The 22,976-nt window shown below is 50.0% G+C and overlaps 1 protein-coding gene across 6 annotated transcripts in view; it reads left to right on the forward strand.

Annotated features, from left to right (window-relative positions):
- The first annotated feature begins 265 nt into the window (after window positions 1-265).
- Window positions 266-22,976, forward strand: part of CCDC61 (coiled-coil domain containing 61) — a 50,320-nt gene continuing 27,609 nt past the window's right edge. For 3 of the 6 annotated variants that reach the window (XR_006816208.1, XR_006816207.1, XR_006816209.1), the window contains exons 1-14: window positions 418-4,074; window positions 7,249-7,407; window positions 7,661-7,743; window positions 12,692-12,849; window positions 13,931-14,092; window positions 19,471-19,681; window positions 19,773-19,855; window positions 20,501-20,670; window positions 20,784-20,859; window positions 21,173-21,312; window positions 21,396-21,474; window positions 21,653-21,707; window positions 22,397-22,475; window positions 22,573-22,797. Coding sequence is in view for 3 of the 6 variants with exons in the window: in XM_045987681.1 (XP_045843637.1) it covers window positions 3,942-4,074; window positions 7,249-7,407; window positions 7,661-7,743; window positions 12,692-12,849; window positions 13,931-14,092; window positions 19,471-19,681; window positions 19,773-19,855; window positions 20,501-20,670; window positions 20,784-20,859; window positions 21,173-21,312; window positions 21,396-21,474; window positions 21,653-21,707; window positions 22,397-22,475; window positions 22,573-22,670 (1,686 nt within the window). In the remaining 3 variants the exon portion in view is untranslated. Of the gene's footprint in view, window positions 293-416; window positions 4,075-7,248; window positions 7,408-7,660; window positions 7,744-12,691; window positions 12,850-13,930; window positions 14,093-19,470; window positions 19,682-19,772; window positions 19,856-20,500; window positions 20,671-20,783; window positions 20,860-21,172; window positions 21,313-21,395; window positions 21,475-21,652; window positions 21,708-22,396; window positions 22,476-22,572; window positions 22,872-22,976 lie in introns of those variants that run through there. The other 3 variants (XM_045987683.1, XM_045987682.1, XM_045987681.1) reach the window with 3 other exon arrangements.

The following is a 22,976-nucleotide window of genomic DNA, read 5'->3' on the forward strand; positions in this document are numbered from 1 at the left end:
GAGGAACAACCCTCTTTGCATGACTGGCAGTAGGAATTAGCCAGTAATGATTGGAGCGAAGACCGAGGACTAGGCCCATTTAGGAATCTCTCCTCCGAGTTGGCCAATGGCAAACTTTGGAGGGTGGGTTCGTCTCTGAGGCGGGACACGGAGTGACGGGCGTCTGTTTTGCCTAATGAGAACTCGGCTTCGAGTGAGCCAGGGCCAGTCAGAAGAGAGAAGGCCGGATCCTGGGGCGGGGCTGGAGCTTCGGCGGTTGAGCCGCTCGCGAGGAGGGGTGTTTGTGGAGAAGGTGAGAGGCGGCGAGAGTGGCGGGTGCGCGGGCCACGGTGGCGATCCTGGGGGGAGGGGATGCTTTGGGGGAGGGTGGGCTGAGGCGGGCAGCTGACCCCGCAGTGTAGGAATCGGGAGGGGGTGACGTTTAACACGGGTAGGCGCTTTGACGAGGGTTTGTGAGGCAGAGGGCAGCGTCTGATGGGGGGGGGGTATGTTTTGTTTCTCGCAGGAGGGTCTTCAATGGGAAAAGTGTAAAGCTGGAGACAACAGGTGGTCGAATACGGAAATTCTCTTATAATATAGCCTTGTGATTTAATGGGGGGGATTGAGGCGAGGGGTTATTTTAGCGCGGTGTGGAGGAGCGGAGGTCCTTGAGATGAGTTACAAGCCTTGATTTGGGTGCAGGGCAGGTGAAGCTACGCGGAGGGAGAGAATGAGCGAGGACTTCGAGGATGGAGGTGTGCTTTGGCGAGGTGTGAAGCCATATGATACATGGAGCGTTTATTTAGGGCTTAGTATGTGCCAGGTTTTGTATGAATGACTCTTAAACTTCCCAACACCCCTCCAGGTGGTTAAGACTGTGGGATCTGGAGTTGGGTTGCCTGAGTTTAAATGCTGGCTTTGCCACTGGCCCTGCCGCTGAATGTCAGGGTGGCTTCGGGCGAATTCTTTAACCCTCTGTGCCTGAGCTTTAGCATCATTAGAATGACCTCATCTCTTCTCTGTACCACTCACCTACTGTCCTCATACAGTCTCTTGGCCTCACATGCTCTTTGTATAATGATAACTCCCAGGTGCCTGTCTGCAGTGTGGATCTCTTCTTTGAACTCCAGACTCATTTGTCCAATGGCGACTCTTCTGTACTTGGAAGTCCGACTGACATCCATACTTTAAAAACTTGTCCCAAACCAAACCTGTAGCTTCCCCTTTCAACCTCCAAACCCAGCTGATGGCACTTCCATTCTTCCAGGTACTCAGGGCAAAAACCTTGGAGTTGTCCTTGACTCTGCTTTTCCCTTGCCTGTGTGTCATCTGCCAATCAGCCAATCTCATGCGTCTATCTTCAGGACACTTCCAGAATCCAGCCCTATCTCACCGCCTCCCTTGCTACTACTCTGATTCATGCCATCACCTGCCCTTACCTGGTCTGTTGCAGTGGCCTCCTCGCTGGGCTCCTTGCCTCTCACCTGGAGCCCATAGTCGGGGGTTCCTGTTGAAACAAAAATCAGATCACGTTGCTCCCTGGTCCAGGCACTCCCACACTTGCTTCTACTTTGCACAGTATAAGACCTTGCCAAGCCCACAGGACACCACCTGATTCGGTTCTCCCTCCAGCCTGCTCCCTCCTTGACACTGCTTCAGCCACCCTGGCCTCCTTGTCCTTCAGATGTAGCAAATAACATTCCCAGCTGGGGAATGTCCTTGCTGTGCCCTCTGTCTGGACAGTGTTCCCTCTTGATGTCTACATGGCTTCTCCCTCACTTCCTTCAGGTCTCTGTTCAAATGTCAAATCCACAGACCCGCCCTCGCTGACCACCCAAGCTAAAATAGCTCCTGTTACTCCCTGGCCTTTTATCACCTGGTTTTGGTTTTCTTCAGTTAACACCACTTACCCAAAATATGTTAGGGTTTGTTGATATCCCCTGGCTTCTTAGATTCCCAACCCCCACTAGAGTGTTGACTCCATGAGAATATAGTCCCTGGAAGGGCCCATAGGGCCCTAAAAAAGTGTTACTTGTATTATATCATCATCATCACCATTTCTTGGTGGGGAGGAGAGGCTCCCTGTGGTATAGGGCAGGGTTGTTGAGCTGGGAGAGTCTTGTGTGGGGCCGTGGGGTCAGGATGGGGTGATAAACTGGGCAGACTGTGATATCCAGGGGCAGAAGCTCTCAGATCTCAGTGCTGGGGGAAAATGCAGATTCCTGCCCCCTCCTGAAGTTCTACTTCTGTAAATTTGGGATCATGCCCAAGATCCTGCATTTTTTAATTTTTAATTTTTATCAAGCACCCGTGTTCATGCTGAAAGTCTGCAGTCCTCACTTGAAGTAACAGACCAGTTTGGAGCTTGGGCTGGAGCTCTTTCATCATTAAACTCCCCCTCTGGGGCTACCCCTCCACTGGGTCCCCAGTGTGCTGGGGACACTGGTGATTGAGACATCCTGGGAGTCAGAGAGGGCATCTGACAGGAATGGACATTGGAGCTGGGACCTGGTGACACAGCAATGAACTGAGGGGAGAGGACTTTGTCTCTATCTCCAGTGCCTAGAACCCCGTTTCCTGGCCTCTCGCATAAATTCACAAGTAGTCCCCAATCTGTGCCAGGTCCAGGGTGCTGAAGGTGCAAGAACGATCAAAATGGCTCTGCCTTCTTGGGCTTCTGGTCTGTCAACTAATCGTCAGCTAGTTGCACAGATGGTGGACAGTTGACCAGGTGCCAGTCACTGTTTGAAGCTCCGTAAATGTATTAATTACTCTAATCCCCACAATCATCCTATGTGAGATGGGAGCTCTTATCATCTCCACTTTACTGATGGGAGAAGGCCCAGAGAGGTGAAGTGCCTTGCCCTGGGCCATATTGTGGGTAAGTGAAGGAGCAGGAGCTAAACCCAGGAGTCCCTGTCCTGTGGTGTGTGTCATGCTTAAGGTACCAGGCCACACATAAGGATTGGTGCCTGGAGGGAAAGGAGCAGAGAGTTATGGGAGGAAACAAGCGTAGCTGGATAATGGGGAGGGGAACCAATGTGCCAGCCCCTCACTGCAGGGTTCTAGGCAAACCTCAGTTTCATCCTTCGTGAAATGGGGGATGGTTACAGCATCTACCTGACAGCAGAATTAAGGGCAAGTCACTGATGGGTGCGTATAGTCCTCATCTAAGGCAAAAAGCGTTTGAGGAATAGTAGGGGAGGGTATTTGGATATTCTGGGGGCCGGGGGAGTAGTGGGCTGCAGTGTACACTATGGAGGGGCAGGTCGTGGGGAGTCCTTAAAGGCTTTTGTGTTTATATATTCCAGGGGGACAGGGTGGAAGGCTTTTGTCTGTATTCTGGGGGAGTGCAGGGTGAAGGGAGGGGGATTCTAGCCAGCTAAAACTCACCTGGCGGGGAGTGGTCACTCAGGCCAAGCCAGTGTGTGTATGAGAGGTGTGGGGGGGCATATACTGTATAGGACAGGCCAGCTAGGTCCTGGCCAGGCCGGAATGTGTGATGTTGGCGGAAGACGGTGCTGCAGACAGTGCGAAATAGCCATCGGGGTTGGGGGCTGACAGAGGTGGGGATTTGCCTGTGTCCTGTGTGGGAGATGGTGATGTGGATTTGTTTTGGGGGAGCCCAGCGTGGAGGATTCTCAGCTTCCACCCTAGGGCGAGGACTGTGAAATCGGAGATATCCAGGGAGCGCTATTGGGAGGAGGAGGAGCCAGGGACAGTGATGTAACCCTGGAAACCGGGAGGGGAGTCACCTTAGTGAAAGATGAGAGGGAAAGGCCCCGGGGGTCGGAAAGCTGAGTGTGCTTGTGCGTGTGTGCTTGCGTGCGTGTGCGTACGTGTATGCGCGTGTGCGCTGAAGCCATGATGTCACAGGGCCCGAGAAATGGGGTCAGGTGTGTGGGCCAGAGTGGAGTGCTGGGGTGTGCACGCAGAGCGCTCAAGGTTGAAGGGCTGACGTCATGGGTTGGCGAGGGCGGGGCCTCGAATGCAGGGTCTGGAAGCTGAGGCGAAGAGCTAGGAGAGTCTTGGGACTGGAACGAAACCAGCAACCAGGATGGGCCACTGGTCACAGAGCAAGGACGGAGGATGCAGGTAGAAGGACACGGTGGGGAGATTGGAAGGGGGAGGGACGTGGGGCCTGGGGAACCCCCCCAAATTGGGGGGGGAGCAGGGAGGGGTGTTCTGGGAAGGCTCTCCAGAGAAGAGAGGTAGAAAATATTGGGGTTTACATAGAATTTGGGAGGGAACAGAATCCAGGTGAAATGTGGGGATAATGTAAGACAGGCTGAAAATGGGGTAGATCCCCACTGTGGAGTAGGACTTTGGGCAAATATGCAGAATCCAGGTAGAAAAATAGGAGGGAGCAAAATTTAGGTGGAATATGGGGAAATCCCCGGAGAACATGGGGGCTGGTGTACGGAGAAGGGGAATGTGCCCCCCCTCCCCCATCTGGGAGAGCAGAATGGCAGTAAGGGACTTGGGGAAGGGAGTGGAGAGGGCTGGTTTCACGAATGTGGTAGAAGGGGTGAGGCTGAGATATGGAGGGAAGGAGGGAGGTTCTGCAGCGGGGAGACGAGGGGAGTCCAGAATCTCCAGGCCCGCTGGGGCGTGAGCGACGGGGAGCTGGCAGGGGTGTGGGTTTATTTCATCAGCAATTGTTGGGCGCTCACGACAAGCAGCCGAGAAGAAGGGATGCAGGGAGGGGAGCGGGCGAAGTTTGTGGAAGTGTGGGAGGCAGGTGTATGTAAGGGGACAGTGGAATTCAGCGAGCCTATTCAGGGGCTTAATATCTGGGGACTGAGGTGGAGGCGGATGACATCAGGCAGTTGGATACGGAAAGGCCCTGTGATTTAGTGAAGGGCTGCTATTCTCTGGAAGAGAATGGGGAGCGTATGCGGGGGAGTGGGGAAGGAGGAGAGCAGGGGTGGGTTGGTGGTGGAGATGGGGTAGGACGGGCCCCTTTATTCCTCTGTCACCCCCCGGAGTTGGGTACCATGAGTGGGGTGGTGAATTGGGCAAGTGAAGCTGTGCGGCTCCTCAGCGTTCTGCGGGTACCTCCAACGCCTTGGTAACCACAAGGGCGCAACCATTGATTGGCCCTCGGAGCTGGAGGGGCGGGGTCGGGGGCGAGGTCTAGGACACCCGGTGGGGCGGGGCCAGCGCTGCCTGGCACCCGCACTGAGGACGGGGGATGCAGGATGTATTGAAACGTGTAGCCATTTGTTGGCCCATAGGTCAAAGATTATTAACCCCACCTCTGCGCCTTCAGGGAATGTGAGAGTGGCTAATTGTGAGTGGCGAATTGTGAGAGTGGATTTGCAAGGGGAAGAGGTCTCTCGATTTCATCAGCTGTTTCCAAAGACGAGAGACCCCTCCCCCGAAGAAATTTAAGAGCTTAGGTCTAGAGACAGAGGAGCCTACCAGAATGTCTGGGGCTTTGGTGGTTGTCCTTGGGCTTTTGAGAAAGGGGATCTGTAGATGGGCCTCGGGGTGGTGTTCTGGGAGCCCCTGAAATTACTTGCAAAGGGTTATGGGTCTATTCATTTATCTGGGGAGGGTTCAGAGATCTCATTAGACTATCAAAGGTGCAAAGACTCTTAAAAGGTTATAAACCACTGATTTATTAGAGTTTGGGGGCTCATCATTTTCTGGCCTCACAATATTTTCTGTATCAGCCTTTAGGACTTCTTGGGGAAAGTGTGAGGAGCAAAAGATGTTGGGGAGAGAAGACCAGGCTTTGGAGGGGTCCCCATGATCTTTGTTGGGGCAGCCCTGGGTAGCTCTGTTTTGGGGGCAGCTGTGGGACTCCGCTGAGCCTCAATTTCCCCATCTGTACAGCAGCAAGAAAAACGGGCTTGCCTTGTTTCTGTACTGCCTTACAAGACACAGCAACAACAAATAATAATGATGATGATGCCAGTATGTGTATGAGTGATTGCTGTGTGTTGGACATTGCTTAGTTTGTCCAAGGATTTTAATGTGATTAACTCTTTTAATCCTTAACATCAGTCCAAGGAGATGAGCACTATTATCCTTCTGTGGGTTTACAAAGGCTTGCGTGAGCGCCATATGGCCCATTAGATCTCATCTCTGTCCCTCCCTCATGCTGACCTCCTGTTCTTGGAATAAATCAGGAACATCCCATCTTGGAGCCCTTGCCTGGCTGTTCCCTTTGCCTGGATACTCTTCTCCGAGATAATAACCCATTGCTTTACCCGTCTCCAGGCCTCTGCTCAGAGAGGCCTTCCCTGGCTCCTTAGCTAAAAGAACAACCCTTACCCCCGCATCTCCTTTTTCCACTACTTCCCCTCCCTTTTCCGGACATTTTTATACCTCCGACTGTTGCTGCCCTCTTGAGAGTGGGGCATAGTCTGGTTTGTCATCATATCCCCAGCACCCAGGATGGCATGTGCTTTAAAGATAAGGAATCTGGCACCAAGAGAGTTGAAGTAACTTGCCTGCGTATGTGCACATAGCTGAAGCTACATGTGAACCCAGGCAGCCCGGGGCTCTCATTCTGCACCAGCCCCTAAAATGCAGGCTGAAGGCAGAGATCTGCCCCTCTCTTCCACCTCATAGAACTAACAGCAAGTGGTAACTCATTGGCTAAGAGAAGGAAGGGACTTAGGCTTAGAACAGACCAATTAATAAAGTCGATTATGAGTTCACTAGACATGATTTAAGTGTGTCATTGATAATATACAGTGCTGCTGTTCTCTCGACTTGAACTACTTTTCGCTAGATAGCCATATGGCATGCTGCCTGACTTCCTTCAGTTCTCTGGCCATAGGTTACCTCCTCAGGGAGGCTGGCCCTGACGCCTGACTTAAAATCTGCCCTTCCTGACCTCAGTACTCTCTGTCTCCCTTTGCAGCTTGATTTTTTTCCATAAATGTTTGAATGAATGAATGAATGAATGACTAATTAATATATAATGAGTATGAGGATTAATAAATTAATAATAATATTAATCATGGTTCTCTTGTCAGAAACCATGCATTCTGTTAGCCAGCATGTGTTGGTTATGGACACAGTTCTACATGCTTTTATGTGTATTGTCCAGTTTAATCCTCATGACCGCTCTATGAGGTCGATGCCATTATTATACCCATTTTCCAGATGAGGACAATGAGGCACAGAGAGGGAGTCTTTTTCCTAAGGTGCCGAAGCTGGTGAATGGCAGAGCCAGGATATGAATTCTGGCCTTCCAGCTTCAGAGCCTGGGCTCTCAGCCCCTCTGGGTCTCTGTCTCATCCCTCTCCCCAGTGACACTGGCCATGGACCAGCCAGCTGGCCTGCAGGTGGACTACGTCTTCCGGGGTGTGGAGCATGCCGTGCGGGTGGTGGTGTCTGGGCAGGTGCTAGAGCTGGAAGTGGAGGACCGGATGACCGCTGACCAGTGGCGGGGCGAGTTCGATGCCAGCTGTGAGTGTGCCTGCCTGGGGTGGGTTCACCTGTCCTTCCTCAGGATCACCTTCTCTCTGAAGATGAGGCCAACCAGGAACCTGCCCATCTGCCTCTTCTACCTGACCAGAGACTTTCTAAGGTGGGGAGGGGGTAGAGGGCTCAACCCTCTGGCCAGAGGCACGGGAGGTGGAGAAAGTTGAAAAGCTTGGATGCATTGCTCTTGGACTGGGCAAGTGGTCAGACTTCAGGAAGGGCTTTTCTCTCTACCCAGTCATCGAAGATCTGACTCACAAGACGGGGAACTTCAAACAGTTCAACATCTTCTGTAACATGCTAGAGTCGGCTCTCACCCAGGTAGGGGCCAGGGCTGGGGGCCAGGGGAGGTTTCTGTTTTCTGGATCCCTGGGGAGGTAGATGCCCAAGTGATGTATGCAAGACCCTCTACCTTGTCTTTCCTTAAAGGGACAGGGCTATCTTTTTCATTCCCAAATGTAAGTAATAGATACTCTCATGTAGAAAATTCATGTCACAGAGAAATGTAAAGAAAAAAGTAAAAATCATGTCACAAAGAAATGTAAGGAAGAAAGTAAAAATCACTTTACTCCTAATACTCATTCCTCATGATATTTTATTAATATTTTGGTGAAAATCGCTTCAGTCATTTCTCTGTTTCTTTACTTGTGAAAGTGTGTGTATGTGTAGATGTGTAATTTTATATAGTGGATATACTTCCCAAAGTATTCTTTAACCTGTTTTAAAAGATTCAACAATATTTCATAAACATTTAGTCACATCAATGAATATAAGTATTCATTCCTGTCATTTTTACTGAGTATTTTCAGTGTGTCAGGCACTGTGGTAGACATTGGGATATAGCAGTGAACAGAAGAGATAAAATTCCTGTCCTTATGAAGCTGACGTTCTAGTGGGAGAAATAAAAAAATTGAAAAAATATATAATGGCAAGTAGTTAAAAGTATTAATAGGAATAAAAAAAACAGGCTGGAAGTTAGAGAGGTAGGGATGCTACTTAGACATCATTTTAAAACTGAGCTACATTATTTCTCTGATTATAGAGAGAATTCGCACTCATAAAATTATGACAGTGAAATAGTGTGTGAGTTAGAAAGTGACAGTCTCTTACAGTCCCGTCTATCCCCTACTTTAGACTGTTAACATTTTAGCATGTGTAGGCAGTGTAGCATAATGGCCAAGAACATGAATTCTGAACTCATACTCATCACTGCTACTTACTAGCTGGGAGCCTTGGGCCAGTTACTTCCCGCCATGCCTTAGTATTCTTTTTTCTTTCCTTTCCTTTTCTTTTTTTTCCCCTTTCTTTTTCTTTTCTTTTCTTTTTTTTTTCCTAGAGAGATGGGGAGAGAGAGAGTGCACAAACAGGGGCAGGGGGGTGGGCAGTGGGAGAGAAAGAATCGTAAGCAGGCTCCACACTCAGTGCGGAGCCCAATGTAGGGCTCAATTCAGATCTTGACCTGAGCTGAAGTCAAGAGTCAGATGCTTAACTGACTGAGCTGCCTGGGCACCCCGTGCCTTAATTTTCTTAACTGTAATGTGGGGATAACAGTAGTCCCTATTTCACAATGTGGTAAAGATTAAATGATCTCTTTATAAAAAGCTTAGAATGGCATCTGGCTCATAAGTGTTTTACAGATACTGTCTTTTTATTTTTTTGTTTTTTTTTTTTAAAGATTTTATTTATTTATTTGACAGAGATCACAAGTAGCAGAGAGGGAGGGGGAAGCAGGCTCCCTGCTGAGCGGAGAGCCTGATGTGAGGTTTGATCCCAGGACTCTGGGATCATGACCTGAGCCAAAGACAGAGGCTTAACCCACTGAGCCACCCAGGCGCCCCGATACTGTTTTTTTATTGTTGTCTTCAACTTTTGAGTTTGTTATCCTTATTAGTGGTTGCTTAGTATTCCATTATACCCAGGTGGCCTGATTTGTTTAACCCAATGGTTCTCAAGATTTTTGGTGTCATGATCTCTTTATGCTCTTAAAAATTGTTGAGGGGCGCCTGGGTGGCTCAGTCACTAAGCATCTGCCTTTGGCTTAGGTCATAATCCCAGGGTCCTGGGATCGAGCTCCATGTTGGGCTCCTTGCTCCACGGGAAGCCTGCTTCTCCCTCTCCTGCTCCCCTGCTGTGTTCTCTCTCTTGCTGTGTCTCTCTCTGTCAAATAAATAAATAAAATCTTAAAAAAAAAATTATTGAGGACATCAAAGAGCTTTTGTTTATGCAGGTTTTACCTATCAATATTTACTATATTATAGATTAAGTTGTCTTATAAACTAAAACTGAGAATAACTTAAAGATATTTATGAATTCACTTAGAAATCACCATAATAAACCAGTTACATATTAAAGGGTGGCTCAGTGGATTGGGCCGCTGCCTTCGGCTCGGGTCATGATCTCAGGGTCCTGGGATCGAGCCCCGCATCGGGTTCTCTGCTCCGCAGGGAGCCTGCTTCCTTCTCTCTCTCTGTCTGCCTCTCTGCCTACTTGTAATCTCTCTCTCTGTCAAATAAATAAAATATTTTGAAAAAAAAAAAAAAAGAATATTCTAATGAAAAATACATTTTCTTTTAAGATTTTATTTATTTATTTGACAGAGAGAGAGATCACAAGGAGGCAGAGAGGCAGGCAGAGAGAGTGGGGGGAGAGTCAGCTCCCTGCCAAGCAGAGAGCTTGATGTGGGGCTCCATCCCAGGACCCTGAGGTCATGACCTGAGCCGAAGGCAGAAGCTTAACCCACTGAGCTACCCAGGTGCCCCAGAAAAATACATTTTTTTTTAAAAGATTTTATTTATTTGAGAGAGAAAGAGTGAGGGAACACAGAGGGGGAAGGTCAGAGGGAGAAGCATACCCCCTGCTGAGCAGGGTGTCTGATGCGGGTCTCGATCCCTCGACTCCAGGATCATGACCTGAGCCGAAGGCAGTCGCTCAACCAACTGAGCCACCCAGGCACCCCAAAAAGACATTTTCTAAAACAAAATAAATTAGTGGGAAATACAGCGTTATTTTACATTTCTGCAAATCTCTTTAATGTCTTGCTTAATAGAAAACTAGATCCTTTTTATTTTTTAAAAGATTTTTACTTATTTGACGTGCGCATGTGCACACACACACACACACACACACACACACACAGAGAAGAGAGTACAAGCAGGGGAGCCACAGGGAGAGGGAGAGGGAGGAAGCAGGCAGGGAGCCCGAGGTGGGGCTCAATCCCAGGACTCAGAGATTATGACCTGAGCCAAAACCAGACACTTAACCAACTGAGCCACTCAGGCACCCCCAAAACTTCTAGATTCTTATGTGTTTCTGCATTCAGTCTGTTGTGATTTGTTTTGGTTAAAGTATATGCAGAAAAATTTCCCTCACATAGCTATGTAGTTGGAAAAGGGAGCCCCTTAATCAGGGAATTGTGCAAATCTTTCTTTGCTAACATATTAAAAGTGGGCAGGTGGTAATTTCTTAAAGATTTGTTGCAGTGTGGAGTCCAAAAGCCTATCCATGAACATGATCATGTTACATTAAAATCTATGGATGTATCTTGAACTTTACTTGGACCTTTTACCCATCTTAATGATGTCATGCGATGGTCATTTAGAAACTATGGTTCAGGGACGCCTGGATGGCTCAGTGGGTTAAGGCCTCTGCCTTCGGCTCAGGTCATGGTCTCAGGGTTCTGGGATTGAGCCCCACATGGGGCTCTCTGCTCAGCGGGGAGCCTGCTTCCCTTCCTCTGTCTGCCTTCCTCTCTGCCTACTTGTGATCTCTGTCAAATAAATAAAATCTTAAACTATGGTTCACTGAGTTATACAGATCTTCCAAATGTTGACACATTTTTTAATACAATATCAGGAAGTCACATTTGTTAATATCCTCCCTGATCTCACCAGGGAAGTCTTTCAACATCAAGAAACTATCAAGCACCCAGTGTCAGATCCAAGTTTTCCAAAATTCTAATTTTTGCTGTGAAGTTTGAATTTTACCATTGGCAACAAATACCGGTAGCTGTTTTTCTTGAAGTGACAAGCTGACTTTGTTCATTTTTGAGAAAATGTCTGCCAGACACCCAAGTCTGAATAACCGTAGTTATGTCTGTCAGTCGTTGTTTCAAGTAAAAATAGTTTTCCATGAAAAAGTGGCTAATTTAGAGCCAAGCTCGATTACAGAAGTGTTCTTCCTGAGACAACTGTCATACTTTGGAATGCCACAGAATGTGTGCTTCCCATGGTGTCACAGAGTAGTAAAATGCCATGTTCTCAAGGATGGAGATTCAATAAAATTAATGATTTTTACTGCTTCACCAAGAACATTCTAGATTTGGGGCACCAGGGTGGCTGAATTGGTTAAGTGTCTGCCTTTGGCTTAGATCATGATCCCGAGGTCCTGGGATCGAGCCCCACATCGGGCTCTCTGCTCAGCAGGGAACCTGCTTCTCCCTCTCTCTCTGCCTGCTGCTCCCCCTGCTTGTGCGGTCTCTTTCTATGTCAAATAAATAAACAAAATCTTTTTTTTTTTTTTAAAGATTTTATTTATTTGACAGAGAGAGATCACAAGTAGGCAGAGAGGCAGGCAGAGAGAGAATGAGAGGGAAGCAGGCTCCTCGTGGAGCAGAGAGCCCGATGCGGGACTCGATCCCAGGACCCTGAGATCATGACCTGAGCCGAAGGCAGCGGCTTAAACCACTGAGCCACCCAGGCACCCAATAAACAAAATCTTAAAAAAAAAAAAAAAAAAAAGAACATTCTAGGTTTGATTTCCTGAGTTATGTTCGTTCCTTTCTTCTTCCTTCCCAGCCCCCCACTGGGACTATGGGGCAACAGAGAATACAGTGACTACTACTACATTGATGCCGCTGGCTTGATTTGTGCTGATGGGCACCATCGCTTTTACCTGATTGTTTTGCACCATTGGTATAAATGTCAGCAAAGCAAAAAAAGGCACATGACATCTTAGTATTATTATGGAAATTGTTTTGACCTCATGGATTCCCTGAAAGCATCTTGGGGACCCCCAGGGGTCTTCAGGCAGTGCTTGGAGAGCCACAGCACTAAGCTGTCTCCCATGGGTGAGCATTTAGGTTCTTTCCCGTTTCTCTCTCTGACATCCTTGTGCCAGCCCTAAGGCAGGACCATCTTGATCATCCTCCTCAGTGTAGGAAAAGCCCAGCAAGAATGGATGGGGTGTGGCCTGGGTAGATGAGTTGTGTGCTCTGGGTATGGCCCTGTCGGGTCTCCCAGCATTTCCTCCCATCCTGGTCCTCTTCCAACAGAGCAGTGAGTCGGTCACCCTTGACCTACTGACCTACACAGATCTGGAGTCCCTGCGGAATCGCAAGATGGGGGGCCGCCCAGGCCCCTTGGCCTCCAGATCGGCCCAGCTTAACTCCAAGCGCTACCTGATCCTCATCTACTCTGTGGAGTTTGACAGGTGGGGATAAGGGACTGGCTCTAGGCTCAGGCTGGTGGGCAGGTGGGGATGTGGTTAGAACTCAGGAACCCCTGAGGGAAAGGGAGGGGGATGTTGCCTTTGGAATCTTCAGGGTTGAGATTTGTATCACTTAGTATTGTGTTGGGCTATAAATAGCAGAATAACTATTATTAGTGCTTGAAACAAACAATAGTTTATGACACAACAAAAAGTTTCATTAGGGACTCAGGCTCCCAGTGTTTTGTTTTGTCTCCTTTTATCATCCCTGACGTGTTGACTTTTTGATCTCCAGACTTACCTCTTCATGGTCACAAAATGGCTGCTGGCCCTCCAGGCACTTACTCTATATCAAAGCAGGAAGAGAACAGGGCTGTACTTGCTAATGGCATCTACCATTTTTATCAGGAAAGCAAAAGTGTTCTTAGAAGATGCCCAACAGATTTCCTGTATTTGACCAGAAATGGTCCTGTGGCCTTTCCTTAATACCTGGCCACAAGCAGTCACATGCAGGGGATGCTAGGATAATGATAAGCTTGCCTTTTTAGCCTGTATAGTGGGAGGCAACAAGGCAAAAGGGTGCTGGGAATGGCCCTTGGGGAGCCAGGGGATGGTGTCTGCCGCATCTGATAATAGCTCCTGGATTTTCTAGCGGGAGGTCGTCAGTCCCAGATGCATAGCAACTGGTGGGTTAGTAGATTGAGGTGACTTACCTTTCCTCAGCCAGGAGGTGATGCAGGTCGGGCCATTTAGAACCTACCCCAGTGGAATCTGAATTAGGACTGTGCTTGGCGGCAAGTTCACTCCATCAGCAGTGAATGACAGGGAAGTCAGCTCAGACTCCACCAGGCCTGTCAGTGCCAGTGGTTCCAAGACTGCTAGATAAGGGAGTCGGAGGGCCGGCAGGTGGGTGGAGGGGCGGGGGAACAGGGAGCGGGCTCGAAGCTGCATTTGGAACTTAAGCCTCTAGGAATGTGAGGTTTTTGGAATTGGGGATTTTCATACTCGAAGGCTCTCAGGTTCTGATAGTTGCCCTCGGGTGGATTCTTGGCCTCTGAGCTGCCACGGTTCTAATCCTCCCCAGGATTCACTACCCGCTGCCCCTCCCGTACCAGGGCAAGCCAGACCCTGTGGTCCTGCAGGGCATCATCCGCTCACTGAAGGAGGAGCTGGGCCGCCTTCGAGGGCTGGACGGCCCGGATGCTCGGGACACTCGGGAGACGGAGATCTGGCACCTGAGGGAGCAGTGAGTCTGGGAGGGGAGGGTGGCTGGGGCTGGGTGGGCGCCGCAGGGCCCCGTGCTCCGTGCTACTGGGAGGATGGTGGGCCCTCATTCCCCAGGTATTTATTCTGAGCCCCTCCTCTGTGCCTGCCTCATGCTGGCTGGTGCTGGGGATACAGCAATGACTGAGACAGTCCTGGCCCTGCCCTTCTGGGACTCCCAGTCCAGTGGGGGGAGATAGCTCTGTCTGCAGACAGTTACGATTCACACTGGGTGGAATGTGGGAAGCCCAGAGGGGAGACTGGAGCCTGCCCAGTAAGGGAGGGGTGTTCTAGGCAGAAGGAACAACATGTGCAAAGGCACTGTATTTGGTAGGTGTGGTGAGAACAAGGGGACTAGAAGAGTAAACTGAAGAAAGCAAAGGCTTTTTGGCATGTTTACCGAATACCTACCACGTGCTGTGCCTCGTGGGATGCTGAATCAGGGACTCCATCCCCACTTGGAGGGGGCCCCATCCATTGGGTAGGGCAAATAATATTTTTATTTGTTTATCTTTTTTATTTTTTAAAGTCAGGCTCCCCACGCAGCATGGAGCCCAACACGGAGCTTGAACTCACAACTCTAAGATTAAGACCTGAGCTGAGATCAAGAGTCAGACATTGCACCGACTGAGCCGCCCAGGCGCCCCCATATTTTTAGAAATAACAATAATTATTACAGCAGCTAACGTTTATTGAGGATTTCATTGTGTGCCAGGGATTATGCTCAGTGGTTTACGACTTCATTCCTTTCATCCTTGCAAGGTGGGCATTGCTGTTATCCCCATTTCGCCGGGGAGGAACGCTGAGGCCCAGAGAGGTTAGAGAATTTGTCTCAGTCACAGTGAGTAATATGGCCAGGCTAGACCTTGAATCCCAGCTGCCAGCACCAAGCCTCCTTTGTTTCCTTTAGCTGCTGCGCTCTATTCTGTTGGCAGCTGCTAGGCTGCTCGGCCAGGACTGAGTGTTGGGGCTGACGGGGAGGAGTGGGAGATTACGGAGCTGGAGAGCCTTGTGGGTCCTCCTGGAAGAACTTGGCTGTGCGTTGCTGGGAAGCAGCATAAGCTTTGTCCTCAGTTCAGCCTCAGGACTCTGGTTTGTGTGGATGTATGTGTTTCCCAGACTGGCCACAGCGTGGTGCCCTTTGCCCTTCAGAACCAGCCAGAACTAGCAAGGGTAGCTTGAGATCCCATAGCTGGTCAAAGTCTTCTTTTTTTTTTTTTTTTAAACTATTTTTTTTTTTTAAAGATTTTATTTATTTATTTGACAGAGAGAGATCACAGGTAGACAGAGAGGCAGGCAGAGAGAGAGGGAAGCAGGCTCCCTGCTGAGCAAAGAGCCCGATGCGGGACTCGATCCCAGGACCCCGAGATCATGACCCGAGCTGAAGGCAGCGGCTTAACCCACCGAGCCACCCAGGCACTTATCTTCCTCTTCCCAACTTCCTCTTCCTAACTGGAGTGAGGGAGTTTGGGAAGACTCCAAATTCATTCATTTATCCATCGGACATTTCCCCGGGTTCCTACTGTGTGGCAGGCACGCTGCCCAGCCCTAGTTAATGCTTCTTGAGCCCTTACTCAGTGTCAGACATGGTGGCAAGCACTCTTCATAGATTCTTACAACCTTATTGGTGGGTATTATTATTTTTATCATCCCACTTAGCGAAGATGTGAGGTCAAACTGCCTAAGGTCACCCAGTTTGTAATAGGTGGGGTAGAGTCAAACGTAGTCAGCCTGCCGGCAGAACTCGGGTCCCTCACAGTGACCAGACGGCTGGAGTGAGGATCCAGAGAGAAAACAGATAATCACACTGATAAATGTCAGCTTTAGGAAGGAAATGTACAGAGAACCACAAAAGCAGAGAAGAGAGGGATGTGACCTAGCCTGGCGGCGAGCAGGGGATGTGAGGCGAGCAGGGGATGTGACGTTTGAAGGTGAGAGAGAGTTCCAGAATGAAGACTTGTATCTGCAAAGAGGAGCTTGGCTGGAGGGGGGAGGTGGGAGGAGAGGAAGGGAAGGGGGACGTCATATAGGTGGGGCTGAATGGGAAGCTCCTTGGAGAATATAGGGGAGCCACAAATTTTAAGAACTTTTTTTGTTTTTCTAAGATTTTTATTTATTTATTTGACACAGAGAGAGAGCACAAGTGGGGAAGCAGCAGGCAGAGGGAGAAGCAGGCTCCCTGCTCAGCGGAGCAGGACTGGATCCCAGGACTCTGGGATCATGACCTGAGCTGAAGGCATTCGCTTAACTGACAGAGCCACCCAGGCACCAAGAAGTGTTTTATTAGGAAAAATTCCCAAAACACGCAAAAGTAGACAATAGTATGATGCCCACATCCTTTGCCTCTGATTCAATGGTTATCTACATTTTGCTCATCTTGTTTGATCTGTGTACTCCCCTCTCCCTCAGAAGCAAATCCCAGACATCATATCTCCTCTGTAAATACTTCATTCCGTCTCTATGGTTAATGCATTCCCCATCCCCTGTATTTCCTGTGAAGTCGTTGTTAAACCTATAGGCTCGCCAGATTTAGGTTTCTGGCAAGACGCCTTCCGTGGTGGTGCTGTGTGCTTGCCTATCGTCAGGTGGTGTTGGGGCTGATGAGTTTGGATGCGGAGACTTGGTTCCTTCTTATTAAGTTCCCATCAGCCTAACATCTCTTGGTACTTTTCATTTGCTAATTACCAGTGAGATTGAACAGTTTTTCATATATTTAGTAGCCATTTGGATTTCCTCTTTTGTGAGCTGCCTATTTTTCTTCTGTCATCTATTTGTTATTGATTTCCAGGAATTCTTTATATAGTCAGGATATGAGCCCTTTATTAATTTTATGTATTTCAGAAACCTTCTTGCCCTCCTTAGCTGGCCTTTTCACTCTCTTAATAGTGCCTTTTGATAAACAGGCACCTTTATGTAGTTCTTAATTTTATGAAGACTAATTTATAAATTTTTTCTCTGAAGTTAGTGATTTTTATGTCTGTTTTTAGAATCCTTTTCTCTCGGTATCATGAAGCTATTGTCCTGTATCATCTTCTATAATTCTTTGTCTTTTGCTTTTTACATTTATGTCTATAATCTACATGAAATTGATTTTTGGGGAGGTAGGAGTCCTTTCATGGTTTTTTCACATGACCAGGCAGTCATCCCAATGACATTTATTGAAAAGAGTATCCTTTCCTTACTGCCTAGCCATTTTCACCTTTATCACCAATAATGTTTATATATGTATCACACATCAGGTGAGGTTCTCTGCTCTGTAGTCCATTTTTTATCTATCCTTTTGCCAGCACCATACTGTTAAAATTATTGTAGCTTTATAATTAGGCTGATAGTGGGTAGAACAAGTCTTCTGACTTTTGTTTTTCCATTTTAAGAATTTTTCTTTTATTTTTGGAAATTTACATTTCTTTTTTTTTTTTTTTTTTAAGATTTTATTTATTTGTCAAAGAGAGAGAGAAAGAGAGCACAAGCAGGCAGAGTAAAGAAAGAAGCAAGCTTCCAGCTGAGCAAGGAGCCCAATGTGGGACTTGATCCCAGGACCCTTGGATCATGACCTGAGCTGAATGCAGACACTCAAACCAACTGAGCCACCCAGGCTTCCCAGAAATTTACATTTCTTTCTTTTCTTTCTTTTTTTTTTTTTTAAGATTTTATTTATTTATTTGACAGAGAGAGAGACAGTGAAAGTGGGAATACAAGCAGGGGGAGTACAAGAGGGAGAAGCAGACTTCCCGCTGAGCCGGGAGCCCAACGTGGGGCTCTATCCCAGGACCCCAGGATCATGACCTGAGCTGAAGGCAGACGCTTAATGACTGAGCCACCCAGGCGCCCTGGAAATTTACATTTCTTTATGAATTTTAGAATCAATAGGTTTTTCAATACTAAAACGTAAAACTTTTTGGATTTCTTTTTAATAATAGGCTTGAGATATTCTTTTTAAATAATCTCTACACCCAACATGGGGCTTGAACTCATGGCCCTAAGACCAAGAGTTGGATGTTCCACTGACTGAGCCAGCCAGGTGCCCCAAAACTTGTTGGGATTTTTATTGGTATTGCATTGAATCTATAGAATATTTAGGGGAAGCTGAAATCTGTATAAATAGTGTATATTCTAATATGTAAACAGTTTACCTATGTGTTTATGTAGGTCTGTACTTTTGTTAGATTTTTCCATGTTTGGATGATTTTGCTAAAGTTTTCTTTACTTTAAATATAAATCATGTTGATGCTATTTGAGAGACAGAGAGAGAGCAGGAGTGGGGGGAAGTGGGAGAGGGAGAAGCAGACTCCCTGCTGAGCAGGGAGCCGGGGGAGTGGATCCCAGGGCCCTGAGATCTTGACTTGAGCCAATGGCAGATGCTCAGTTGGTTAATGGAGCCACCTAGACACCCCTATAATTGTATTTATATGTTAATTTTGTATCTAGTAACTTTGGTCAGTTTTCTTATTTTTATAATTTATAGATTTCCTTTGATTTTCAATACTTATAATCATTTCATCTGCAAATGACTGTTTTCTTCTTTCTTTCTTAATCCTTACCTTTGATTTCTTTTTCTTGCCTTATTACACTGGCTAGGACATTGAGTGGATATACGGTAGAAATTCAGCTTATTTTCTGTTGGTGTACATTTTGGTTATTTCTACTCTTTTTGCTATTACAAAGAGTTCTGCAATGAATAGCCTTATGTGTATGTCTTTTTCTCAAGGAAGGTTTTGAGCACAGTAATGACCTGATTGGATTTGCATTTTTCAAATTTTATTTATTTGTTTTAGAGAGAGAGAGAGGGAGAGTGTGTGTGTGTGAGAGTGCAAGCAGGGGAGGGAGAAGGACAAGCAGACCCCAGGCTAAGCATGGAGCCAGATGAGGGGCTCCATGCGGGGCTCTGTCTGAGGACCCTGAGATCATGACCCGAGTTGAAATAAGAATTGGAAGCCCAACCAACTGAGCCAGCCAGGTGCCCCATTGGATTTACATTTTAGAAAGCGTCTTCTGGTGAATAGGAGGCAGTGAGAGCTCACTGAGAGGCCTGGAGGAAGTCCAAGGTCAGGACCTACCGCAGGGCTAGGCTTTCAGGGAATAGAGAAGGACAGATCAATGACTTATTTTGGCATTGGAACTCACAGGGCTGTGTCCTCCCGTGGGATGAGTGGGAGTGATGTGGCAGTGTTCCTCATGTGGGGGAGGCGGAGGAGGAGAGATGATGGGACCGTGGGGGCAGCTGGAGTGGTGGGGCTGCCTGCCTGCCTTCCTGGAGTAGGTGAAATGGTTCGTGCCCAGCCCCATGGAGAAATGAGAATGATGGGATTCTTTGAGTCCCCCTCCCGACTCTTGTCTTGTCTTCCCTCTTGTCCTCCCCAGGGTTTCACGCCTGGCATCTGAGAAGCGAGAACTGGAGGCCCAGCTGGGCCAATCGCGCGAGGAGGCTCTGGCCGGGAGGGCGGCGCGCCAGGAGGCTGAAGCCCTGCGTGGGCTCGTCAGGGGTTTGGAGTTGGAGCTGCGGCAAGAGCGGGGCCTCGGACACCGCGGGGTTGGCCGCCGCAGCCAGGATTGCCGGCGCCTGGCCAAGGAGGTGAGGGGGTGTGGCGCCCGGCGGGGGTGACCGGTGGGGTGTGGACCTCGGCTTCAGTGTGGTCTTCTACGCCCCTGTTCACTCCTGGCAGCTCGAGGAGGTGAAGGCTTCGGAGCGGAGCCTGCGCGCCCGCCTTAGGACGGTGAACACTGAGCTGGCTGTGTACAAGAGGGGGTGAGAGAGGAGGTCTGGAGGGGCGGGGCCAGGGACTGGATGGGTGGGGCCTGGGGAGCAGGGGCAGTCTGTGGGTGGGAGGGCGGGGCTCAGGCCTTGGGGTCCGGGCCTGAGTGAAGGGGAGGCTTAGAGTAGGGGAGGATAGAGGGTTGGAAGGAATCTGATGGACTGCGTGGGGTGGAAAGTTGGATATGGCAGGATGAGACTGAAGAGATGGACAGGGCTTGAAGGATCAGTCGGGAGGCTGGGGCTGGAGATAAGGGGGTGGGGAAGGGGTGGGGCCTATGGAGCTTGTGGAGGGAAAGGGCGTGGCCCAGCTGGTGGGGATCTGGTTGATGTCCGATGTTATTTATTGCGATGGGTGATGGAGTATTGGAAAGGATTTCTAGGGAGCTGTGGGAGACCTCAGGAAGAAGGGTCCGGTGAAGGGGGTTTGTTCGGATGTAGGGAAGTGACAGGTTCTTTTGGAGGGGTTCTCTGTGGCTCCGAGAGGGGCGGAGCCTGGGACAAGGTATCTGTGAGGGTCTGTGTTGATGGGGATGGACCTGAAGGTTCGGAGATTGTGTGACCCGAGAAGAGGCTTGAGATAGGAGTTGACATAGGAGCTGGCGGGCGGGAAACGGACGCTGGGCCCTGTGCCCGCAGGAGACGGACTCCGCCGGTGCCGCCGCCCCGGGCACGGGAGGATCGGGCTTCATCGTCGCGGGAGCGCTCCACATCGCGTGGTCGCGGTGCCACCCGCTCTTCTTCCCGGGAGAGTGGCCGGGGGGGCCGGGGTAGAGGCCGCCCTGCCCGCCCCTCACCCTCACCCACAGGTCTCTGCCCTGCCCTGCCCTGCCCGTGGGAGGGTGGCGGATGGGCTGGCGCTGTGGAGACGTGGTGCTGTGACCCCAGCCTCTTCTCTCCACGCTCTCCCACCCCATCCTAGGTAGTCGCGTGCCACGTTTCGACCCTACAGCCTTTGTGAAAGCCAAAGAGAAGAAGCAGAGAGAGATCAAAATGAAGTTAGCGCCCATTTCCTCCTTACCTGGCCCCCGGGCCTGTGTGCTTGTCCATCCCGGTCTCCCATCTGTCGCCATCATCTGTCACCCGCTCCATCTCTCCCCTTCCCTTTACCTGCTCCTGCTTTCCACCTAACCTCCACCTCCTCTCCTGACCCCCGCCACCAGGTCTGTGTGTCCGCATGCCTTTTCCTTCCCTTTCCTGCGTGACCTCAGCTGGGATAACTGGCTTTGGCTGTGACCCAGAGGGTCCCAGCGACACCATTCCTAGCATCAGTTGGGCACACAAGGTGGTGTCTCCTCCTCCGCTTCCCAGGCAGCAGCAGCGGAACCGACTGGGCAGCGGAGGAAGCGGGGACGGTCCATCCCTCTCCTGGTCTCGCCAGACTCGGCCCCCCGCTGCTGTGAGCGGCCGAGGGGACGCGCCTCACCGCTCTAGAAACCGCAGCTCCTCGGGTAACTGGGCTGCAGTGCACGGGGTGGGCTGGGCGCCCCAGGCAGGTGAGCGCGGGAGGCTCACTCTCTGCTCCCCGCTCTAGTGGACAGTTTCCGCAGCCGCTGCTCGTCCGCCAGCTCCTGCAGCGAGTTGGAGGATTTCTCCGAATCCCTTCCTAGAGGGTAAAACTTGGGCCCAGGGAAAGGACCGCCTCCAAAAGGGAGTCTGGGGAGTCTGGAAACAGCCTTTTGCGGGGAGATTGGGTGATGGGGGCGGGAGCCTTGAAACCACCTGGGCGGGCAAGGTGGGAGGTGCCCAAGGCTCCTCCCGGCTGTGCCTGAATACTCTCTTCCTGTCAAGCGGGCGCCGCCGCGGGAAGCCTCCCAGCCCCACAACCTGGGGTGGGCCCAACAAGGTGAGTGTCTTTCCCCAGATCCTGAAGGAGGTGGGGGTAGCAGGAAAACACCAGAAGCCCATCATTACCATTCTGGGGCAGTCACGTTGCCAAGGGGTCTTTTGAAATGTGTCTGGGCGCAGAATGTTTTGAGACCATTGGATTGGAGGGGAGTGTGGGGTTGGGGTGGGGGAGATGATACCCACTGATGGCACCTGGCCTCAAGTGACCAGCTCTTAAAACCTGGCCCCACCTTCCTGTCACCTGTGTGACTCCTGGTAGTTATCATCAGTTTCTTTTCTTTTTCTTTTTTTTAAGATTTTATTTATTTATTTGACAGACACAGATCACAAGTAGGCAGAGAGGCAGGCAGAGAGAGAGGGGGAAGCAGGCTCCCTGCTGAGCAGAGAGCCCGATTCAGCTGGATCCCAGGACCCTGGGATCATGACCTGAAGAAGGCAGAGGCTTTAACCCGCTGAGCCATCCAGGTGCCCCTCAGCCTCAGTTTTGTAAATTGTTCAAAGGGAATGGTAGTAGTATTCATCCCAGGGGGCTCTGGTGGAGATACCAGGAGGCGATTTTGTATCTAGTAAGTGCCCAGTCGGTGTCAGCCCCAGTCCTTCGAGGCCCTTAGGTTCAAAATTTCCAGTGGGATCTGGGGGACGGGAATGGAGGGAGGATACCTAACCCCTCTTTCCCGTCTCCCCCAGCAGCAGAAGTCCACCCCTCTGGAACGCGGCCACCATCAGAGACGCCTGACAAGTTCAGGAGGCTGGGTCCCTATGAAAGGTGAGTCCGGACTCCCCATCTCTCCCTCCCTGGCCTCCCAGCCCAAGGGAAGCGTGCTGGGCCCTCACGGCCACTGCACCCACACCCACTCTCACAGAATACAGCTCTGACCACCAGGCAGCGGACATGGCCGAAATAGACGCGCGCCTGAAGGCCTTGCAGGAATATATGAACCGACTGGACACACGGTCGTGACCCCCACAGGGAGTACCGCCCCTCCATCCCCCACCCACGCTGGATTCCGAGTGGGGGCGCCATCGGAGGTGTGTCCTTCCAGCCCCGCTCAGGCTCCTCCCCTGCTGGTGCTCACAGGGGGTTTCAGGTGTGTGAAGCCTTGACTCCCCCGCCCACGCACTGCATGCTGGGAGGGAGGGTATGTGCATTTTGTAAATAAACGTATTTGCCTTTGGGATCCTTCAGCTTATACTGGAGGGTGGGGCTGGAGTGGGGAAGACATAAGGATTGGGCGGTGGCTGTAAATGGGGCCTGGTGTCTTTCTGG

This window comes from Meles meles, chromosome 19 (assembly GCF_922984935.1).
Source record: "Meles meles chromosome 19, mMelMel3.1 paternal haplotype, whole genome shotgun sequence".
NCBI lineage: Eukaryota > Metazoa > Chordata > Mammalia > Carnivora > Mustelidae > Meles > Meles meles.